Source organism: Hippopotamus amphibius, chromosome 7 (genome assembly GCF_030028045.1).
Source record: "Hippopotamus amphibius kiboko isolate mHipAmp2 chromosome 7, mHipAmp2.hap2, whole genome shotgun sequence".
Lineage (NCBI taxonomy): Eukaryota > Metazoa > Chordata > Mammalia > Artiodactyla > Hippopotamidae > Hippopotamus > Hippopotamus amphibius.
The window spans coordinates 136,076,964-136,096,336 of NC_080192.1; the positions used below are offsets into that span (position 1 = coordinate 136,076,964).

General features: G+C 42.7%; 1 protein-coding gene across 1 annotated transcript in view; it reads right to left on the reverse strand.

The window, feature by feature from the left end:
- VSNL1 (visinin like 1) overlaps positions 1–19,373 on the reverse strand; it is a 108,435-nt gene that overhangs the window by 56,756 nt on the left and 32,306 nt on the right. The window contains exon 2 of the mRNA XM_057743730.1: positions 10,361–10,527. Within this exon, the coding sequence (XP_057599713.1) occupies positions 10,361–10,522 (162 nt within the window). The 5' untranslated portion in view covers positions 10,523–10,527. The remainder of the gene's footprint in view (positions 1–10,360; positions 10,528–19,373) is intronic.

The following is a 19,373-nucleotide window of genomic DNA, read 5'->3' on the forward strand; positions in this document are numbered from 1 at the left end:
TCTCTAACGTAAGACATATGGGTAGTAGCTAGCTATTCCCTGAGACAATCTCACCATAATAAAATGTCTTTGGAGCCTCACATGGGACCTTGTTTTCCCAGAACTGTAACTTTATTGTCATCTCTTCCTTGAGATTTTAGGCCCCAGCTCTTGTTTTCTACATTAATTCAAGTTGAAGTGCAGCCGAGATCATGTTGGCAAACATTCCAAATGGAAATGAATTCCCAGGTTCTCACTAAAAATTGCAATGTCCTTACCAGTCAAAACTGGATAACATTTTGTGTCTTATGTAATGTCTATTTCCCAAAGGAATTAAAAGGCTTCTGTATATAGCTCTGCCCAACAAATTTTAAAGAAGGCCTACTGTTAGTTACCTCTTATGAACAAGCAGAATCTGAATCCTTGAAAACCGTTCACCCAAAAATCTTTTCTTGAGCCGAGTATTATTTTCAAAATTGATTTGAATCAGATGTTGAGAAGAAATAATAGTCATCTCTGTCCCATTTTCTTTTGATAAAATATTTGATAGGGGAGCAAGCGCTTGATGCCACAGCCAAGAGACTGGGCTGTTTGGCATCTGGACACCTTTCCGTGCCCAGGTGCCTAAGATCATGTATGATGTAAGCAAGGCTCAGAATATTCTCCCCATCTGACAGATGAGGAATCAGAGGGTCAGAGTGGTTTGTTGATTTATTTAACAACCTTTAAGCATAAGACTTTCCCAAGTTCACACAACTAGTGTATGGTAGAGCCAGGTACACATCCAGCCTTCTGACTAAACCACATCACATGTAAATGTATTCTGGCAAAACATTGATAGCAGTGTAGGCTCTGGGAACAAAGAAGGGCTCTATCTAGAGAGAAGGTGAGGAAAGCTTACAGAACTCTGTTACAAAACTGTAATATCCTTGTTAACTGAGGTGAGTGGGGAACCAAAATCATAGGAACTCAGAAGAGAAAGAGATACTTCTGACTTTGAAAGTAGGGAGACCAAAGAAGGCTCTTCCAGGGAGAAGCTTTTGAGCTGGTCCTAGAAGGATGGCCAAAATGGAGCAATAAGAGAGCTTCTGATGCGTCTGCTTCACAACAAAGGAGATCAGAGAAGCTCCCAGATGCCTGCTCCTGAATGTGACCCAGAGGACACAGGAAGCACAGAGAGGAGGCGAGAATGCTGTTGGCAAGATGGCCCAGGTGTTCGAGTGCTGGCCCCTCTGCAGCCCTGGTCAAGTCTCCTGACTTTCCAATTCCTACAGCTTGAAGGGAGGGAATGCTACCTCCAAAGTCTGGTTCCTTGGCCATGGTGAGAATCAAGTGAGCTAACAGTCAGATTAAAGCACTTTAGAATGATCACAAAGGAAGGGAAGAAAGGGAGGGCGAGAGAAGAGAGGCAGAAACAAGAGAAAAGGCCTGTGGGAGGAGCCCTGGTGGATAGGAGCTTTACCTTCAACAGGTGGTTTTCCAGATTATCTCAGCAGATTATCTCAGCAGGTCTGCCAAGAGGTTTTGATTTGTTTGTTTGTTTTGTTTTGTTTCTTTGTACTTTTGTTTCAACCTAATACGCTCAATCTGGTGGGCCTACTGCCAACGCTATGCAAAGGAGCTCGCAAACACAAGAGCTGCTTTTTATTCTAGCTTTTGCAATTCTGGTCAGCGAGATTTTTCAGTTTCCAGACAGACTGACAGCTCATGTCCAAATCACCCTTCCTTTGAGACTCAGCTTCAATGTCACCTTCCCACCAGCCCTCCCTGGGCCTGCATGTCCTTCCCTGTCTTTCATGGTCCTGATCGTAATTGTCCCTGTATTATACATGTGTGTGTGTGTGTGTGTGTGTGTGTGATATATATATATATATACACACACTTGACTTGTAGACTTCTTCTTTTTTTCTTTTTTAATACATCTTTATTGGAGTATAATTGCTTTATAATGTCGTGCTAGTTTCTGCTGTACAAAAAAGTGAATCAGCTATATGTATACGTATATCCCCATATCCCCTCCTTCTTGAGCCTCCCTCCCACCCTCCCTATTCCACCCCTCTAGGCTGTCACGAAGGACCAAGCTTACCTCCCTGTCTTATGCAGCAGCTTCCCACTAGCTATCTATTTTACATTTGGTAGTGTGTATATGTCAATGCTACTCTCTCACTACGTCCCAGTTTCTCCTTTCCCCCTTCCCGTGTCCTCTAGTCCGTTTTCTACAAGTGCATCTTTATTCTTGCCCTGTCACTGGGTTCATCAGTACCATTTTTCTAGATTCCATATATATGTGTTAGCGCACGGTATTTGTTTTTCTGACTTACTTTGCTCTGTTGACCTGTAGACCTCTTGATGGCACCAGACCACAGCCACCTTAGGGCAGGCATCTGTGACGGTCTCTGTGGACCCAAGGCCTTCCCAGCACCTGGCACATCACACCTGGCACACCTGGCTTACCTGAATAGCAAGCAGGGATGCATTTCACCCCCTGGGGCCTTCCCACTTTCATTTTCATGGGGCTCTGGACAAAATACAGCTTAATTAATTAATGGGTCCTGAATGAATCAGGAAAACATCCCCAACAAACTAAAAACAAATTTCACAAAGTGCAGTCTAGAAACTTTTGTTCTTTTCAGCCAGTAAAGTTTATTTGAAAGTCTAGTTTAGAAGGGAACTTTTCTTCATTTGTCTTAGTGTCAGTTGAAACCCAATAACTCTGTGGTCACGGAAATTAGAATGCTAGGCCTGCCAATGATTACAAGTATCTTTAGTGATTCTTAACATTTTGGGAGCTTGCAAAAAAACCTTTATAAATCTGAGGAAAGTTATCCTAAGAGAAGGTAGATACAAAATTTTACCTAGAATTTCAGTGTGTACAGAACTCCAGAAATCTACCCCAGGATACTGCCAGGTTAAGCTCTAGGCCAGCGTTTCTCAAAATGTCATTCATGGATTTTCTCCACTAGAACTACCTTTGAGGTCTTATTAAGAATCCAGACACTGTGGCTCTGTCCTAGGCCTAGCAGATCAGCAACCCTGAGGAGGGGGCTCAGTAACCTGCTGACTGAGCAGTCAGTCCAAGTGATTTTGATACACACTCAAGTTTGAGAGCCATTGATAGAGATTAATTTTTTCATTTGCACAGATCATGAATCTGAGAACCAAAGAGACCAAGTCACTTGTCCAAAGTCATGCAGTAAACAGGGCAAAACTAGATGCACGTGTTTTATTTCATAATTCTACAAAGCAAAGATTACATGCCTAAAAGCTTACATGTTATGTGTGTTCATATAACTTTCAGGAAGTATGCTTTTTCCTCCTAATAGCAGGTTTTTAAACATAAGATCACAATTTGAGAGTAAAATTCTAAAGCCATAGAGAGAATTAGGTAATAATACTTTATTAACTAGAAAATGTTCTTATTCTATTAAATTGTCTCTATCATCAAAAGTTTAGGTGCCTCTGATTCTATGATATCATTTATTTTTATTTTGTTTTAATCCATGTCTCTGGGTAGTTGTATCAATAGAATTTTGGTGACTAGATTTATATTTCCTATGTTTTAGGCCTAGAAAACTTCTCATTGGATGGAATTCCAATTACATTTTGTTATAAAAATAAACCTGGTTTTGTGACGTGAAAAGCATTATGCAAAAAATTAAGATGATATTTCAGGTTCTGAGCTTACCAAGGGCAAGGCCCAAGACAGTGTCCATCTTACAGGAAGCACAAAGTGGGTCTTGGATGACTAAATAAATGGATAAACCCAGTCTTTGATGGATAAGCTGCAAGGGCATTTTCTAATAACCAAATTACAGAAGCTCCTCAGGAAATGACCACCTGGATGGACACACTGAATGACTTGGCAGGAACTCATTTGTTATATGCAAATCAGTTTTACTAAAATTCAAACTGTTGGATTAGGGATAATCAAATGGCACTCTAGGGCCCTCCCACCTGCCTCAGGTACACCTTCCAACGGCCTGACACCTAACACTCTTGAGAAGAAACTATGGTGGCTGAGGAGAACTGGGCTAGACCCCAGAAGAGCAATCTTTGGCCATTTAGTTACCTCTGAGAACTTATCTCTTTCTCCATCTGCAAAATGATACGCTGTAGAGATTGAACAGGTGGACAGGACTGAGAGGTTGGGTTGGTGGGACTGAATAAAGAGGGTCTGGAATGGCACGCCTCATCCTATCTGGTAGCAGGGAGCTGGGAGAGGCCTTTGTGCTGGAGAGGACACAGAGCTCAGTGTCTAAGAATCTACGGAAGAAATAGGACAGGTATAGCCTGGTGGTGGGTCTTGCTACCCGGGAAAGCATGATAGACAACACTCTTTGATTCAGGCACATTTCCCTGTTGAACCTCAACAGAGCCTCACTTTCTCCTCTGTAGACCATTCTATGCTGCCATTGCCTTTGGCATGTGAAATAAAAGCTATTTTCCACCTTGGTTCTCCAAGAGTAAACGAGCAGATCATCAATCGTGATGACAAAAACATCTTGTTATAGGCTGCAAGTCATTTTCACTTCCCTTCTTTCCTTTGGGGGGCCACCCCTGAGGTGATGGGACAGAGTTTATTATTTCCATCACTTACATAAGGAAACAGATTCAGAGAGGCAGAGATCTGGGAATTGAACCACAGCTAGGACAGAATCTCAGGTCTGTCAGATTCTAAATCCCATGACCTCCTTAAGCTAACTTCCTTTTCAACTCAACCTGAACTCACCCAAATGGTCCTGATGAAACCAATCCTGGAAGTCAAACTTCAGACAAATAGCAAAATCCATTTAGTGCTTCACAGGACTCTGCCAGGTGTGTTACTTGCTTTCCTGGGCTTTGATGTCACAGGGATTAAATGAAGCAGGAATGATATTAGCCTTCCAAGGAAAAGTACCTGGGATAGGGACACTTCCCCACCTCATGCAGTTGCCTGCTCTTCCCCAGGGTTGGTTTTCTTTTAAAATTGAATTTTAACATTCTCTGAAAATACAGTTCAAATTGCAAACTCAGTCTTACTTTGTGATCTCAACTTGGCAATCACTATAACTATTGGAAATAGGAAATTCTCATGGGAGAAGAATCAGGTACTTGGTTTTTGCTGACAAAATGCAAAATCTCCCTCCCCAACCTCTCAGCAGCAGTGCTGTGGTCAGGATGATGAAACGTCTGCAGTGACATGGACATGCCTACGCGTGTACCAGGAGTGCTAGAACACTCCTGACAGAAGGTGTCCTTATATCAGATACAGAGGGCTCTGGGTTTGCCCAGGAGAAGTCTGTAACAGAAGGAATGAGTACTATATTAGTTTGTTAAGGCTGCCATAACAAAGTACCACAGACTGGGTGGTTTAAACAATAAAAGTGTATTTCCTCACAGGTCTGAAGGGTAGAAGTCCAAGATCAAGCTGTTGGTAAGACTGGTTTCTTCTGAGGTTCTCTCTGATTTGTAGATGACCATCACATCCCTGTGTCTTCACATGGTTTTTCTCCTGTGCAAGTCTGTGTCTGAATTGCCTCTTCTTATAGGACACCTGTCATACTGGGTTAGGGCCCACACTAATGACCTCATTTTAACTCAATTACCTCTTTAAAGGCCCTCTCTCCAAATACAGTCACATTCTGACATACTAGAGATGAAAATTTTAACACACGAATTTTTGGATGGAGGGACACAGTTCAGCCTTCACAGGTACTAAATTCGTCAAAGGTAAAAAAAACTATCTATTCACAGACGTTTTATTTTCTAAAGGGCCAAGAGAAAAGTCCTTCTTTCATCACTCCATTAATTAACTGCTTATTTTAATATCCTATTTTGAAATTAATCTCTACTTTCCACTCCTGCCCCATCAACAAGCATTTATGTCATTCTGCCTTGTGTTGTGGTTAACTGTGTCTCCTGATTAGCCCGTGAGATGCTGGAGAGCAGGCAGGACTGTCCTTGAGTCACTTCTACATGCCTCCACCACAAGGCTTCCTGAGGAGGAGACACACAGCCAGCATTTAACACAATTCACTCAGGACTTCCCTGGAGGTGCAGTGGTTAAGAATCCACCTGCCAATGCAGGGTACACAGGTTCGATCCCTGCTCCAGGAAGAGCCCACATGCTATGGAGCAACTAAGCCCATGAGCCACAACTATTGAGCCTGTGCTCTAGAACCCACGAGTCACAACTACTGAAGCCCATGTGCCTAGAGTCCGTGCTCCGCTACAAGAGAAGCCACTGCACTGAGAAGCCAGTGCACCACAAAGAAGAGTAGCCCCCTCACCACAACTAGAGGAAGCCCGTGCACAGCAACAAAGACCCAACGCAGCCATAAATAAAAAATATATATATATAGCCCTTTAAAAAAAATACAATTCACTCATCAAACACTGATGCTTGCTCTGCAGCAGGCCCTGTGCTAGCCACTGGGTCTTATGTTGATTGAAGTGAGGTGACACTCTTCTACATAACTAAAGTCCAGTGGTAAAGAATCCACCTTGCAATGCAGGGGACACGGGTTCGATCCCTGGTCAGGGAACTAAGATCCCACATGTTGCAGAGAAACTAAGCCCACACACCTCAACTCGAGAGAAGCCTGCAGGCCACAATGAAGATCTTGTGTGCCCCAACTAAGACCCAACACAGCCAAAAATAAAAATAAATAAATAAATAAAAGAAAATTAAAAGAAAAGAAGAGTGAAATTATGCTCCATAAGGTTAACAGAAATCCTTGACTTATAGAGCAGGAGATAAGGAAACAGCTTATTAAAAATCCCTCTGCTTGTAACATGCCTTTACTGATTAAACTTGCTTTAGTTATTTTTTCCCCTTCTTTAATTGCATACCCTCCAAGCTTCATGTAGCTAGGTAATATATCACAAGACTTCTTAACCGTCCCTATAGATAACGTCTCTGACGTACGGGTCACTATAGTAACGGGCACTTAAGCTGTTTTCCAGAAACTTGGAGTCAGCTCCTGTCTAGTTCAAGCAGGCTAAAGCTGGTTGGGACCACCTAGCCTAAAACTGGGCCTGCACAGTTGTCCAATGAATGACCTTTCGATGTCAGAGGGCTGAAAACTCCACCCTCCGGTCATGCTAAACACCTCTATTTCTGAACACGCGTCCCAAGAAGAAGCATGTAACCCCGATACACCTGTTCAGAATGCTGGTTACCTCACCTTTTCCCAACCTCCAATCACCTTTCCCCATGCCTAAGACCACCCTGCTTCTTTATCCTATAAATATCTCAAGCCCTTTGCCTTCAGGGAGGTAGATCTGAGACTTCTCCTGTCTCCTTGCTGCCTTGTGAATAACTTCTCTGCTAAAAACCTCAGCATCTCAGCGTTTGGCTTGCTGCATGTTGGGCAAATCAGGCTGGTTGGGAAATACCCATAACAAAGTAGGAAGGTCCATGCCCAAACCTATGTTTTTCAAATCCCACTCCAGCAGCTGTATGGTGCAAGGGCTTGGAGGGAGGTTGATGAGGGGCTTCCAGGGGAATCCAGCTGAGAGGCAGGGCCGTGTGCTGCATAGTCATCTTTAATGTCTGTCCCGAACTTCACTCTTTTTGTGACACTGGGCAAATTACCTCATTTTTCTGAACCTCAGTTTTAGACAGTTTTAAACATAGACCCAATGGAATTCCTTTATATTTTGGATACAAAGGCTTCTGAAGTTTGGCTTTGCGGAGGGTGGGGGGTGGGGGGTGGGGGAGTGGTTTTTCCCATTATCCTGCTCCACCTCACACCCTCATCACAACTGACTCTACAGCATTAGCACTGAGGTGACTCTTCCAGAGCCTAAAATGGGTCAGGTCAGTGACAGTAGATGTGCCAGGCTGACTGCACAGGCAGCTGGATTCCAGGATGTCTCAACGTCCACACTGAGATAGAAGGAACTACTGGACAAAGACTGTGTCTTGCTGAACATTTGTACTTTTAAGCTGCATTAAAGGAAGATTATTCTTCTCAGAACTTCTCCTGGGCCTTATTACATAATCAACATTTTTCTCTATTATTCTCCCTTCTAAACTATCAGACCTGTCTGTCTGTCTGTCTTTATTTCTTCCTTTCTTTCTTTTTCTCTCTTTCTTTCTTTCTTCCTGTGGATGTGGCATATTTCCTCTGTGATTCTCTTCTATATTTTGTCCTTGGACAACTATGCAAGGAGAAGAAGACTTCGCCTAGTTTCTGACTATTTGATACAAGAGCACAGGCTGAGTTTAAATATGGCCGTTAAGAAGCTGCCAAGAACCTAAACTCCATCCACAAAGTTATATCTCCCCTTCCTGGAAAAAAAATCCACTCCGGAGTGGAGTAAGGGAGGGGGAAGTGGGGGATGATGTTGGTACCTATACATCAGTTGTACCATAAAACACTGAGGGATGTTTAATGTTTACACACCCTCCTCCCTTATCTTGAGGTGGATTTTATTTTCAGTGGTGAGTACTTCCAGCATGTAAATAAAATACTTCATTTCCTGCATTTAAACTATTTCTTCAAAGGCAAAACCGCTCTCACTTTGAACAAAGAGTGAGAAACATGGCACACAGAGCTCTCTTAAACACAGAGTGACAGCTTGCATGACCTTTACTGATATGAATGTGGCTGTGACAAATCTCATTTGTTTGTACTTTCCTCGGGGCTGAGGGAAGACAGTTCTGAGGCACAGGCTAAGTTCTGGGTGATAAAATGGTAGAAGATGTGACTTTGAAAACTATGGAGGGTGGTATAAAAATCTAGGAAAATGCATAGCATCCCACTTCTCTGCAAAAGCGATTTATCTCAATTGAATGATAAACGCATTTCTCAGTGCTTCCATATAAAAGATCTCTACGCACTAAAAACTAATTACTCAGATATTCTTAGAAGTGTCAGAGTGATCATATAATATGCACACATACCACTTTTTATGTACATTTCTATACATATTTAAAAAGATAGTTTTACAGATACCTCGAGCTCTCATGTGGTCAGCACATGGATTCTTGACTTTCATTAGCGGTCCATGCAGGGTTAGCTTTTATTAATGCAATAAGCACCTGCAAACCCAGCACCCAAAGTCATAGCTAAGATTCTGACACAATCTATCTAACCATGTGGCTAAACTTCCATCTTATCCCTTGCCTCTTATCACTGGATGTAACCATCAGTTTGAATCCTGTGTTTATCACACTCTTGCTTTCTTTTTTATGTGATTTTATTGCTTTTCTTTGCACTTTTATAAAATATATTTTTATCTTATGTGTGTTTAAAGTATTTTGAGACTGCTTTTTGCACTTAATGTTTCAGTGTTGCTGCAGTTCAACTGTTTTAACTGCCATGTGAGTATACCACAGTTTATTTTCCAGTCTCCGTTTGATGGGCGTTTGGGTTGTTTCCCAGTTTTGCTATTGTGAGCAGTGCAGCCATGAGCATTCTTATACATGTCCCTTCTTGTATATGTGCAAGGATGGAATTGCTGGAGCAAAGGCTATGTGAGACTTTAGGAGAGAATGACAATGTTTAATATTTTATATAATCAGCCCATGTACATATATGCATGTGGATGGTTTATATTGCTCAGACTGATACTTGTTGCACTTGAATGATAACAGCACTATTATCTATTTGGTATTTTAGTCAGAAAAAGTTAAAAGAAAAACAGTGCATTTCTTCCACAAACCTCGCATTACTGAAGTATAAACAAAACTGAATGTCTTAGATCATGCCAAATCTAGAATCAATACAACTGATAAACTCAGACAAACCGAAACAATACCACTGCAGTACAGATTACACCTTCCATGGTACAGTTTATGCAGTGTTCAGGGGAATATTAACTTCTAAACAGTACAAAATGCTAGGGAAAGTCCATTTTTTAGACCTTGATAAAATGATAGAAGACCATCCTTTAGACCTTGATGTACATCAGAACTCCCTTCTTCTAAATGCAAAGCTGTGGGGATCTGTATATTTTTCTTATTTGCAAATAAGGAGTCCTTTCTTGGTGCAAAAGCCCTCCATGTACTTTCTCTCTAACTGAGAGAGGTGCAGATTCCTCTAACAAACTAAACAATGGTGCTATTAGCCACTTGTCAACAACCATCAGCAAATGCTATTATCTGAGATTTTTACTGAGCTTTACCAGATACTGTCATGCTCTGAACTCTGGTGTTTTGACTAAACAATTACTCTTCTTGTTCAGAAATTGTTTGACTTATGTCTGGAACAGGACACTTCACTTTGCATTCTAAAAAATGACCATTTTTCTTTTTGGGTGGAAAATCACCAGAGTTGAAATGAATTGGCTACTTCAAGTTATAATTCCATGTGAAGCTACATGTGATGAAGACAATGTTTTCTGGACTGAAGATTAAAAAACAAAAAACAAAAAAGGTGGGAAAACAACTTACCTTCACGTAGAGCTGCTGAAATTCCTCGAGATTCAGCCGCCCACTTGGACAGTCCTTGAGAAACCCCTTGTACCACTGCTTGAGCTCATGCTCGTTAAATTCTGTGCTCTTCACCAGGTCCTCCATCACTTCGGGGGCCAGTTTGCTATTCTGTTTCCCCATTCTGCCTGAAGAAAAGCAAATTAATGCAATTAGCGCTGTGGCTGTGATCATTTCAAGCTTGATTAAGAGCCAAGCTGGAGTTCTGAGCAGTCCCTTGGTTGGAAGTCCTTTCAGTGTGTCTGATCAAAGTCTCCCCAAGTCTGCTTCCTTCTATTTGGTATTCTAGAAAAGACAGGAGCGAAAAAGTCATCTCAAAAGGCTGTAGAATTTATCCTCTCCATCACGTGTCATCTTTTACACGGTATTGACTCCAACATGGAAAGCCAACAACCCCTTTTTATGCTATTCACGTAAAGTATCGGTGTATGGAAACTGTTTATAATCTCATTTTATGAATTACAATTCATTAGCACTTACTGCCCAGGTACGTAATTCTATGTTTAGTTTGCAAAGATATTAAGTGGTGTTACTGACAAGCACAGTAAGAAGGCTTTATAGTCAAATGATCAAAGAGTGGCTTCGAAAACCTGATCAGCAACGGCAGGGAATCTCAGTTGTTCTAGTTCTAAAGTTTCTGCTGTTTTTTTTTTTTCTAATGTAAACCACTCATTTTTATTGGTCACATTAATTCTCTATTTCTCATCTTATCTTCAGAAACTTCCTACAACATTGCCTTCAGTGTTGACAATCTCTGGGTGGCGTTTTTTTTTAAAAGACTGGTTAGTGAATTTCAGTTCTCATAATTCCATTCTATTATTATTACTGCTAGTAAGTAAAAATAATAGTGCATAAAATAAAATATAAAATACATGGATTATATGCTAGGTTGTGTGTCCAACATCACAGTCAAGTGTAAGTGGACAGAGCATAGGTTTAGAGTTATCCCTGATTTGGCCATTCACCTTATGTGTTGCTTAGAGCAATATTAACTAACTGCTTTATCTTCAATTTTTCTCAATAAATCACACTTAAAAAAAAACTCTTTCAGATTTACTGCAATGGCTAATTAAGAAATAAGTAGGTAAACAAAGACTAAAAAATATTCCAAAATTAAAGCAGTTGGATTAGTGCAGGAAAATTAAAGATGATTTAAAAAATTTTCTCTTTAATGTTGTTTTGTAACAAAAAAGAATGAAAACAAATTAACCACAGAATGATTAAAAAATCAAGTTAGACTTGAAAATCTGGGGGATCACCAGGACAAGGAAAGTATCACAAGATCTTTAAAGTCTTGTTAGAGGAGACAGAGTTAGGTTTTAGAGAATTTACTCAAATGAATCTAGTCCTTCAATGTACTTGAGACAAATTCTCTACCAGCTTCTCGGCAGGTCTATACTTGCAATACCCAGGAGGGGTAATTTTCCCACATTCCTTGTTGTTATTTTATTTTTTTTACCTTCTTCTAAAACAGATTCCACACCCATTGTCAGTAACCTGCCCTAACACTGAACAATTATTTCATTGTAATGAAACCAAACCACTCTTGCTGCTTTCAGGGGAAGCTTTCTCTTCGGAAGCACACAGCATGGTGAAAGGATGCTGTTTCTCATGGCCATTTGCTTCCAAACTCTTCTGTTTGAGAAAGGGACCTGAGGATGAGCAACTATGCCCTTTCTCATGGAGTTTCTCTACTTATTTTTGCTCTTAATTTCAAGTTTCAAGTCTCTTATTAGCAACTGTCTCTTAATTATAAGTTACTGTGGGATTCCACAGCTGGATATGGAAATCAAGTGGGTATTCAGGTGTCAGGTTTAATTAATCTGGGTAAGAAAACTATAATTCATGGTTATCTTGATAATCAAAAGATGTATTACCAAACTTTCAGTACTTCTCTGTTCTTTTCAGTAGAGAATTGTAAATTTTCATTATTGAACTAGAATCTCACCTAACAATAACAGCTACTGAACCCTGAGAATGGCCATGGGGTAGGCACTATGTTGAATGCTTCACAAACTTGACCTCTAAACCTGTGACAACTCAGCAAAATGATTTGGGCAGCTCTCTGGTACAAGATCACACAACTAACGAGTGGCAGAGCTAGAATCTGAACCTGGATCTGCAAGACGCTGGTGCACAATTACCAAAAGGTGGTTGGAAGACATTTCAGGAGAAGGAACAGGAGGAGCAAAAGCAGGAAGGTTTGAGAGGCTGAATCAGTGTTTTTTGTCGCTGAAAGAAGGGATGAGAGAGGGATCACTTCGCCGAGCTCTTGCTTGGAAAAGCCTGTTAGATTTACGAAAACCACAAGCTCAGAACTGAGTTTCTATGAATGACGGGAAAATGGATTAAGGGTTATTAAAAACCACCCCCTCAAGGGCCTTTAGAAGGTCAACAGTGTGTCAGCTTCTTTCTTAAGCAAGGAAGCTTGGATTCTGCATAGATCATTGCGATGCCTCAAACTGTTCAGCTGACCTGGGAGACGATGATCTCTTACACACAGAGGAACATTGTCAGCACCATGAATCACAGTTTCGGAGACACAAATGCATAATTTCATGCATCTTGGTTAAGGGTCACGGTGAGCACCATCACTCAGGTGTGCCTGGAAATGGGTGAATCATGTAGAAAGTCAAGTTCTGGCCTGGCTCAGAGTAGCGCAGACACTCCCCTTATCAGGATTTGCCTGGATTAATAATCCTCACTGAGCTCTCTGACTCCAGCCTGCCTCCTGCATGGCTGCTTGAATGAATGTCAGAAATGCAAACCTCACCATCTGATCTTCTCCCGAAAACCCTCAGCAGCTCTCCGGTGCCTAAGGAAGTAGCCCCGGCTTGCTAGCATGGCACAGTCCTGCCTCCTCCTAGCCTCATTTTCTGCCAACCTGTCTTCTCACTTCGTACGCCAGCAATAATCAACTGTTACAGGTCCCAGCACTTGCATGCTTCCACACATTCATGCTTTGCACGTGCTGTTTCTTTTCCAGGAATGTCCTCCCCTTTTGTCTGCTCAGAACATGTCTTCTCCTTCTTTAAGTAGTCTCAGCTCATGTGACATCTTCATGGACTTTCCAAGGCTGACTTAGGCATCCTCTGTCCTAGGCATTTCCCTTCCCTTATAAAAGCTTCCATGATCATTATTTATTTCTCTACTGGCTTGTTAGTTGCTTGAGAGGACTGCTTTTATTTATCTTTGCATCCTGGTATATCACACTAGATACCTGCTCAACAAATATTTTTTGAGGGAATGAATGAAGGGGACTTGAGCCACTATGAAGGACCTTGTCACCGGTCTTCATCAAGTTACGGGATTTGGTATGATTTTTTCTGGGAAAATCAGCCTCATCATAATCTATATATGAGGAGAGTCAATGCAATCATATGTATAAATATAAAGTGCAGACAGCAGATGGGAGGAATGTTTCATTTAACCACATAGAAAATAGCCTGAAAAACAAAAAAGAAAATAGCCTGCCCTTCTAGAGAGTGTTTCCTTGTCTGTCTTCATCAGTAAATTCTAAATAGCTTGAAGGCAGGGCCTGTGCTCTTGTCTCAGCATCCTCAGTACTTGGCATAGAGGTGGTACTTAGTTATGTTTGATAAATGAATTGATTCACCCTCCATATTGGGGCTGCAGTGATGTGGGCCAAGTAGTTTCTTTCATTATGAGACTGGGATGAAAGAAAGGGTAAAAATGACAGTAAAGCTTAACATGTTCCCCCAAAGATTCCATGACATCATGGGGAGGATTTATCCCTGCTCTGTTTCTACTTAAATCTGTGACTTTGGGCAAGATCCTTTCCTTCCCTGTTGCTCAGTTTCCCCACTTGAAAAATGAGTGAGTTGGACAAGATGGTCTTTAAAGTCCTTGTAGCCCCACCAGTCACTGATTTGCAACATAAATTTTCTAAGTATGAAAATATGAGTCACAGACTTCAAACTCGCTTGTCTTAAAAGAGTCGGTGCATGTTGGCTCTGTGGATTCTTTACCGGTCAGTACTTGAGCATTTGTTACCTAAGAAGGGAGAAGACAGATACTGGAGTGTATTATTTTTAAGCTAGGGTTCCAGGCTATAAGATAAAAGTCAACCCAGCTCCAAATCAAATAATTTCTCATGGTTTGAGCTGTTGTAGAGACTCAGTGCCAGGCACAAAATGGGATTTGCAGAAAAGTTCTGATGGGCAAAAGAAGACCACCAGGAACAGGCCCGTGCGCGAGGCAACAAATTGCAAATGATAACCAGAGAAGACCACGTTTTTATACACTACAGTTTACAAAAGGCTTTTGTGTAACAATATTTACCTGTATAACAATGCTGTAAGAAAGAGGTGATTATCATTTCTTTTATTGGTGAGGAGTTCGAAGTTCAGAAAGATTACAAAATTTACCCTGGCTCAACTAGCCAGTAAAAAGCTTAGTACAGAGAGAAAGAGTTGTCTCAAACCCCAATGGTTTTCTAATAAAGGCTCTTATCTCTTGCCTGTATTCTATAACCACCTCTTAACTGGTCTTCCTGTCTTGGGTTTGGCCACTTCTCATCCATTTCCTACCCTGTCTTGATAACAGGATTCCAGAGCAGAAGAGGTAAAACATGTATGAATGCTCTAAGGAGAGAACTGGGAAACTTCCTGGAAGGTGGAGAAGACCAACCAGAAGGGCCAAGATGCTCCCATGAGCATCTTTCCTCCACAGATCCTTTTGGTCTTAAAGAACATTCAAATAAAATATACGAGGGTGAGTCAAAAATTATCCACAATCCAGTTATATTAAAATTTCCATTGGCCGCACAACCAGAGTGCAGATAATTTTTGACTCACCCTCGTATTTGGGGTGTGTGTGTGTGTGTGTGTGTGTGTGTGTAGTGCCCTGAGCCTGTCCTTTGCCTTCTCTGATATGTAAGGACACACCAAGGCTTGCTGCGTGTGATGAGGCACACAGAACAGCACACCCAGCTTCTCCCAGGTAATCTGGCCATCAGCCTGGCTGAATCCTAGTGAGATTCATATAAAGACTGGGGGGACTGAAATAGGGTGGCACCACCACACCTGCAAACGCACAGCAGAATGAGCACATAGCAAAAAAGACCCAGCACAGCCAATAAAATAAATTAATTAATTAATTAAAAAAAAATCAAGGTAGGTGGTCTGAGGAGAAAACATCCAAAGCGGCACAGACATAACCCAAGTTGTCTCTGATTCCTCACTCCTTCCATCTGGCATGCTTGATATGGTTTCAAGATCCTGTACTGCGGACTAGCATTAAAAATTTAAAAATCACACAACTAGGGAAGACCAAAGCTGGTAAAGATTTGACTCTGGGTTCTTCTGTTTTAAGCCCCTTGGTTTTAGGTTGGAGAGTTTGAGGTCCTCGAAGATCACACGGGCAACCGATGGCACAGCCAGGATGACAACCCTGGTCTCCTGACCTAACTGGGAGGTCCCACCCTCCCACCCCCACAGCGCTCTGTCCCCATGCCAAACACGCACAGCCCATAAGCCAGGAGGCATGTTTATCTCTATGCCAGGATGTTGAAACAATCCCCATCGCCACCCCTCTTGGATCCTATAAACAAATGACATTAGGCTGCTAGTTTCCAGAGACTGTTAAAACAATGCTGAAAACTAAGCCTCAAAGTTTCCCAGCACATTGTGTGGGGTTTTCTTTTCCAACAAAGGCAAATATCTGGCCCTCTGGCTCTTTCTGTTCTTCTTGTCTTCATTCTCCTCAAGTCGCGTACTCACAGCATCTTCCAGGGGCAGGGAGAGTGCTGATCACAGGATGGCCTTTCACGCCGCCTCTGGGGACCAGAGCAGCTTCAGAAAAGGGGAGACTGGCTTTTCTTGTGGCATCCTCTGCTGACTTTCCCTCAAACTGGGAACCTCTTGGGATGACAGTGAAGGTCCTAGCCCACAAGCATGAAACAGGCAGGGGGCACAGTCTATGTTCTTGGGGACTCGAGAGGAGCCAAGAGTACTTGTTTGATTTGTCATAAATGAGGGAAAATATTTTGATGGAAGTGGCAAGTGGCACTGTTAGGGCGAGTGACAAGAGTTCTCTTCCAGAAAGAAGAATAAATAAGTACGTGAAGTTGAAAGCAGGATTGGGCCCCGGGGATCAACCATCTTGTCCAATCCCTTGGTTTTCTGGAGGTGGCCTGGGAGATCAGAGGATTTATGCCAGGGAACACGGCACATTAGTAATAGGCTGTAGCAGTGCCCTGGCTACCGCGACTCAGCAATGGGACTCAAGGCTGTTGCAATGCCCGGGCCTGTGATCTTCAGGCCAATCCACGACCCTGTGACCGGGATGTGAAGAGTGACCTCCTCCGTAGGCCTGTCCCAGCTGCCTCTAGTCAAGTTGCCACCTGAGCTGTCCTTCTACAGCTCAGGGGCTGATAGCCTGCAGGGGCCCTGGCGCGCTGGCTGGATGGAACGGCTCCGGCCCCAGAACAGGAGCTGCCAGTGGACATTAGCCCTTGGATCTGACTAGGTGGTTCCAAACTGAATCCACCAGGTAACTAGGTGGCCAAGCGCTCAGGGACTCTGACCTACAAGCAGTCAAGTGGCCTGATCAGCCTGTGAGGCTCAGATTCAAGTGTCATCTTCCCCCTCCTTTCCTAGGCACAGAGGACATTTCCCAAGCACCCGGGAAATGCCCCTTAGACCAAAGCCACACTTGCTGCCCAGGTACTGGGCTTCGACTTTGGGAAAGTTTCTACTCAGACTAAGTTTCCCTTTGACCCCATACTCTTTCTCTCAGGACACGTGCCTCTTTTATTTTGCATTTGGACTCAGTTTAGCAGGGAAACCGGTGTGCTGGAGTCAGACCTGGGATCAAATGCTGCCCCTGCTGCATACGAGCTGTGTGGCTTTTGATAAGTTACTTGCCCATTGGAGCCTCGGTTTCCTCATCTGTCAAATGGAAATGATGACATTTGCTCACTGGATGGTTATGAGAATTAATGAGATAACGCATTGAATTCCTTCCAACAGTGCCTTCCACATAGCAGGTGTTCAGGCAACAGTAGCTATTTTTATCCTCATCATGGGACCCAGCAAATCGGGCTGCTCCAGAAGATGCTGAGGCAAACATCTCAGATTCAGGCCTAGACACCTAGGCATCACCCCAACCTTGACACCTACACCAGGCCTGGTACGCGTGAACAGAAGTACACAAATTGTGAAACGTGAAGAATTTTACCGTGGTCCTATTAAGAGAAAGTGCTTCATATCCAACCCGACAGAAGAAAGTCATCTGAGAACCCCACAGCCCTGACGAAGCATCAACTGTTGAGTGAAGTTTCCATCCAATTCCTCCCTCACCCACTGAACAGAAATGTGAGCTGATTAATAGCTGGTACCCTCTCATCTGGGAGTGTTTCAAGCTGCCACCCACTTTCCTGCACCTTATTTTTACTTCCCTGTGTGTCTTGCCTCTGACCATCCTATGTGTTTCTGAGCATCAATTTCTGTGGAAGGAAACAGGCCGTCTCTGGCAGTGTCAGAACCTCACTTAGTTCTGTGAGGTAACAGAGGAAACGCTTTCATTAATAATCACCCCCTTCTGTCCAACAGATTGCGTTCCAGGTTGTGCTGCCCAGTCCCAGTGGGGAAGAAGCATGGCCCTTATCTCAGAGCAGCAGGGAGCTGTGAGTGGGAAGTGCAGACCAGGGGCGCTGATGTCACCTGCACATCCTCAGTCACAGGGCTAGGAGCAGCCTGGAGCATCAGTGGTGCAAGTCCTCTCCTTGCCCTCAGAGTAAGGACTTGGATATCCTCAGGGGCAAGTGACATGTTCAAGTGTCTACCAATAACGGCAGAGTCACTCAAGTCTTCTGACTCTTAGGCTTGTGGTCTTTCCCCTCTGAGAACCGTTTGCTCTTAGCATGTTTCTAAATCTTTATTGCTATAGTAATTCTAAAAATTACTTTAACTCATGTTGGTGGTCCTTAAGTACAGAGAACTTTGAAATTCCCAGATAAAGCTGACTTAGAAGTAAAATGCTCTATCTGAATGAAGTACGATACTAAAAATTAATTTGTTCACTCAACAAACATACTCAATATTATCATATATTACAAAGATAAATATGATTCCCAAATCTCTCTCTATGATAAGCCTTTCCTGAACACTAGAGAATATATACCCATCTACCTGCTAGACATGTCTACCTTCATATCCTACAACCACATCAAACTCGATGAACATATCTTCTTGTGCTCCTCTCTGGGTAAATAGCCCCACCACCTGCCCAGGGTCCCTTACAGAGCCTGGGGCTTATCCGGGACTCTGCCCTCTTCTTCATAATCCTGTATCTAATCAATCATCCAGTTAAGTAGTTTGTAAATTCTACTTCCTAACTCTCTCTCAAATTCCATCTACTTTTCTCTGTTGGTACTACTTTACTTCAGGACATGATCATCTCTCACTTTGATTATTACAATAGCTTCTTAACTTGCTTTCCCCTCTACGGTGTTGCCCTCCTGAAATCCATCTTCCGTACTACAGCCAAAATGACCTTTTCTAAAACACGAAATCCAGTCACATCACTGGCCTGCCTAAATCCTCAGTGGCCTCCCATTATCCTTACTCTGAATCCAACCCTCACCTGGACCTACTCTGACCCCCACCCAGGAATTCTTTTGTCCACCCTTCCCCATGCTCCCATCCTATGCTCCAACTTCCTATATCATCTCACACCTCTCTGGTTGTTTACTAGCTGTTCCTTTTGCTTTGAGGGCAGTTCCCATTAGGTCCAGTTTGGTCTTCCAGTAAACTCCAATCCATACTCCAGATACAGATGGGGATCATCTTCAGTGACTTTGCTGTCTGACTTCCTCTTTCTCACCTTGACTCTTGTACACACTGCTCTCACCATGCCACCTGCCATGGCGTGGTCACCATAAAGCATGTCTGCTGTCTCGCTAGACCTGGGCTTCCTCAAGGGCAAAGTGATTGTTACGCTCGCTTTGGCC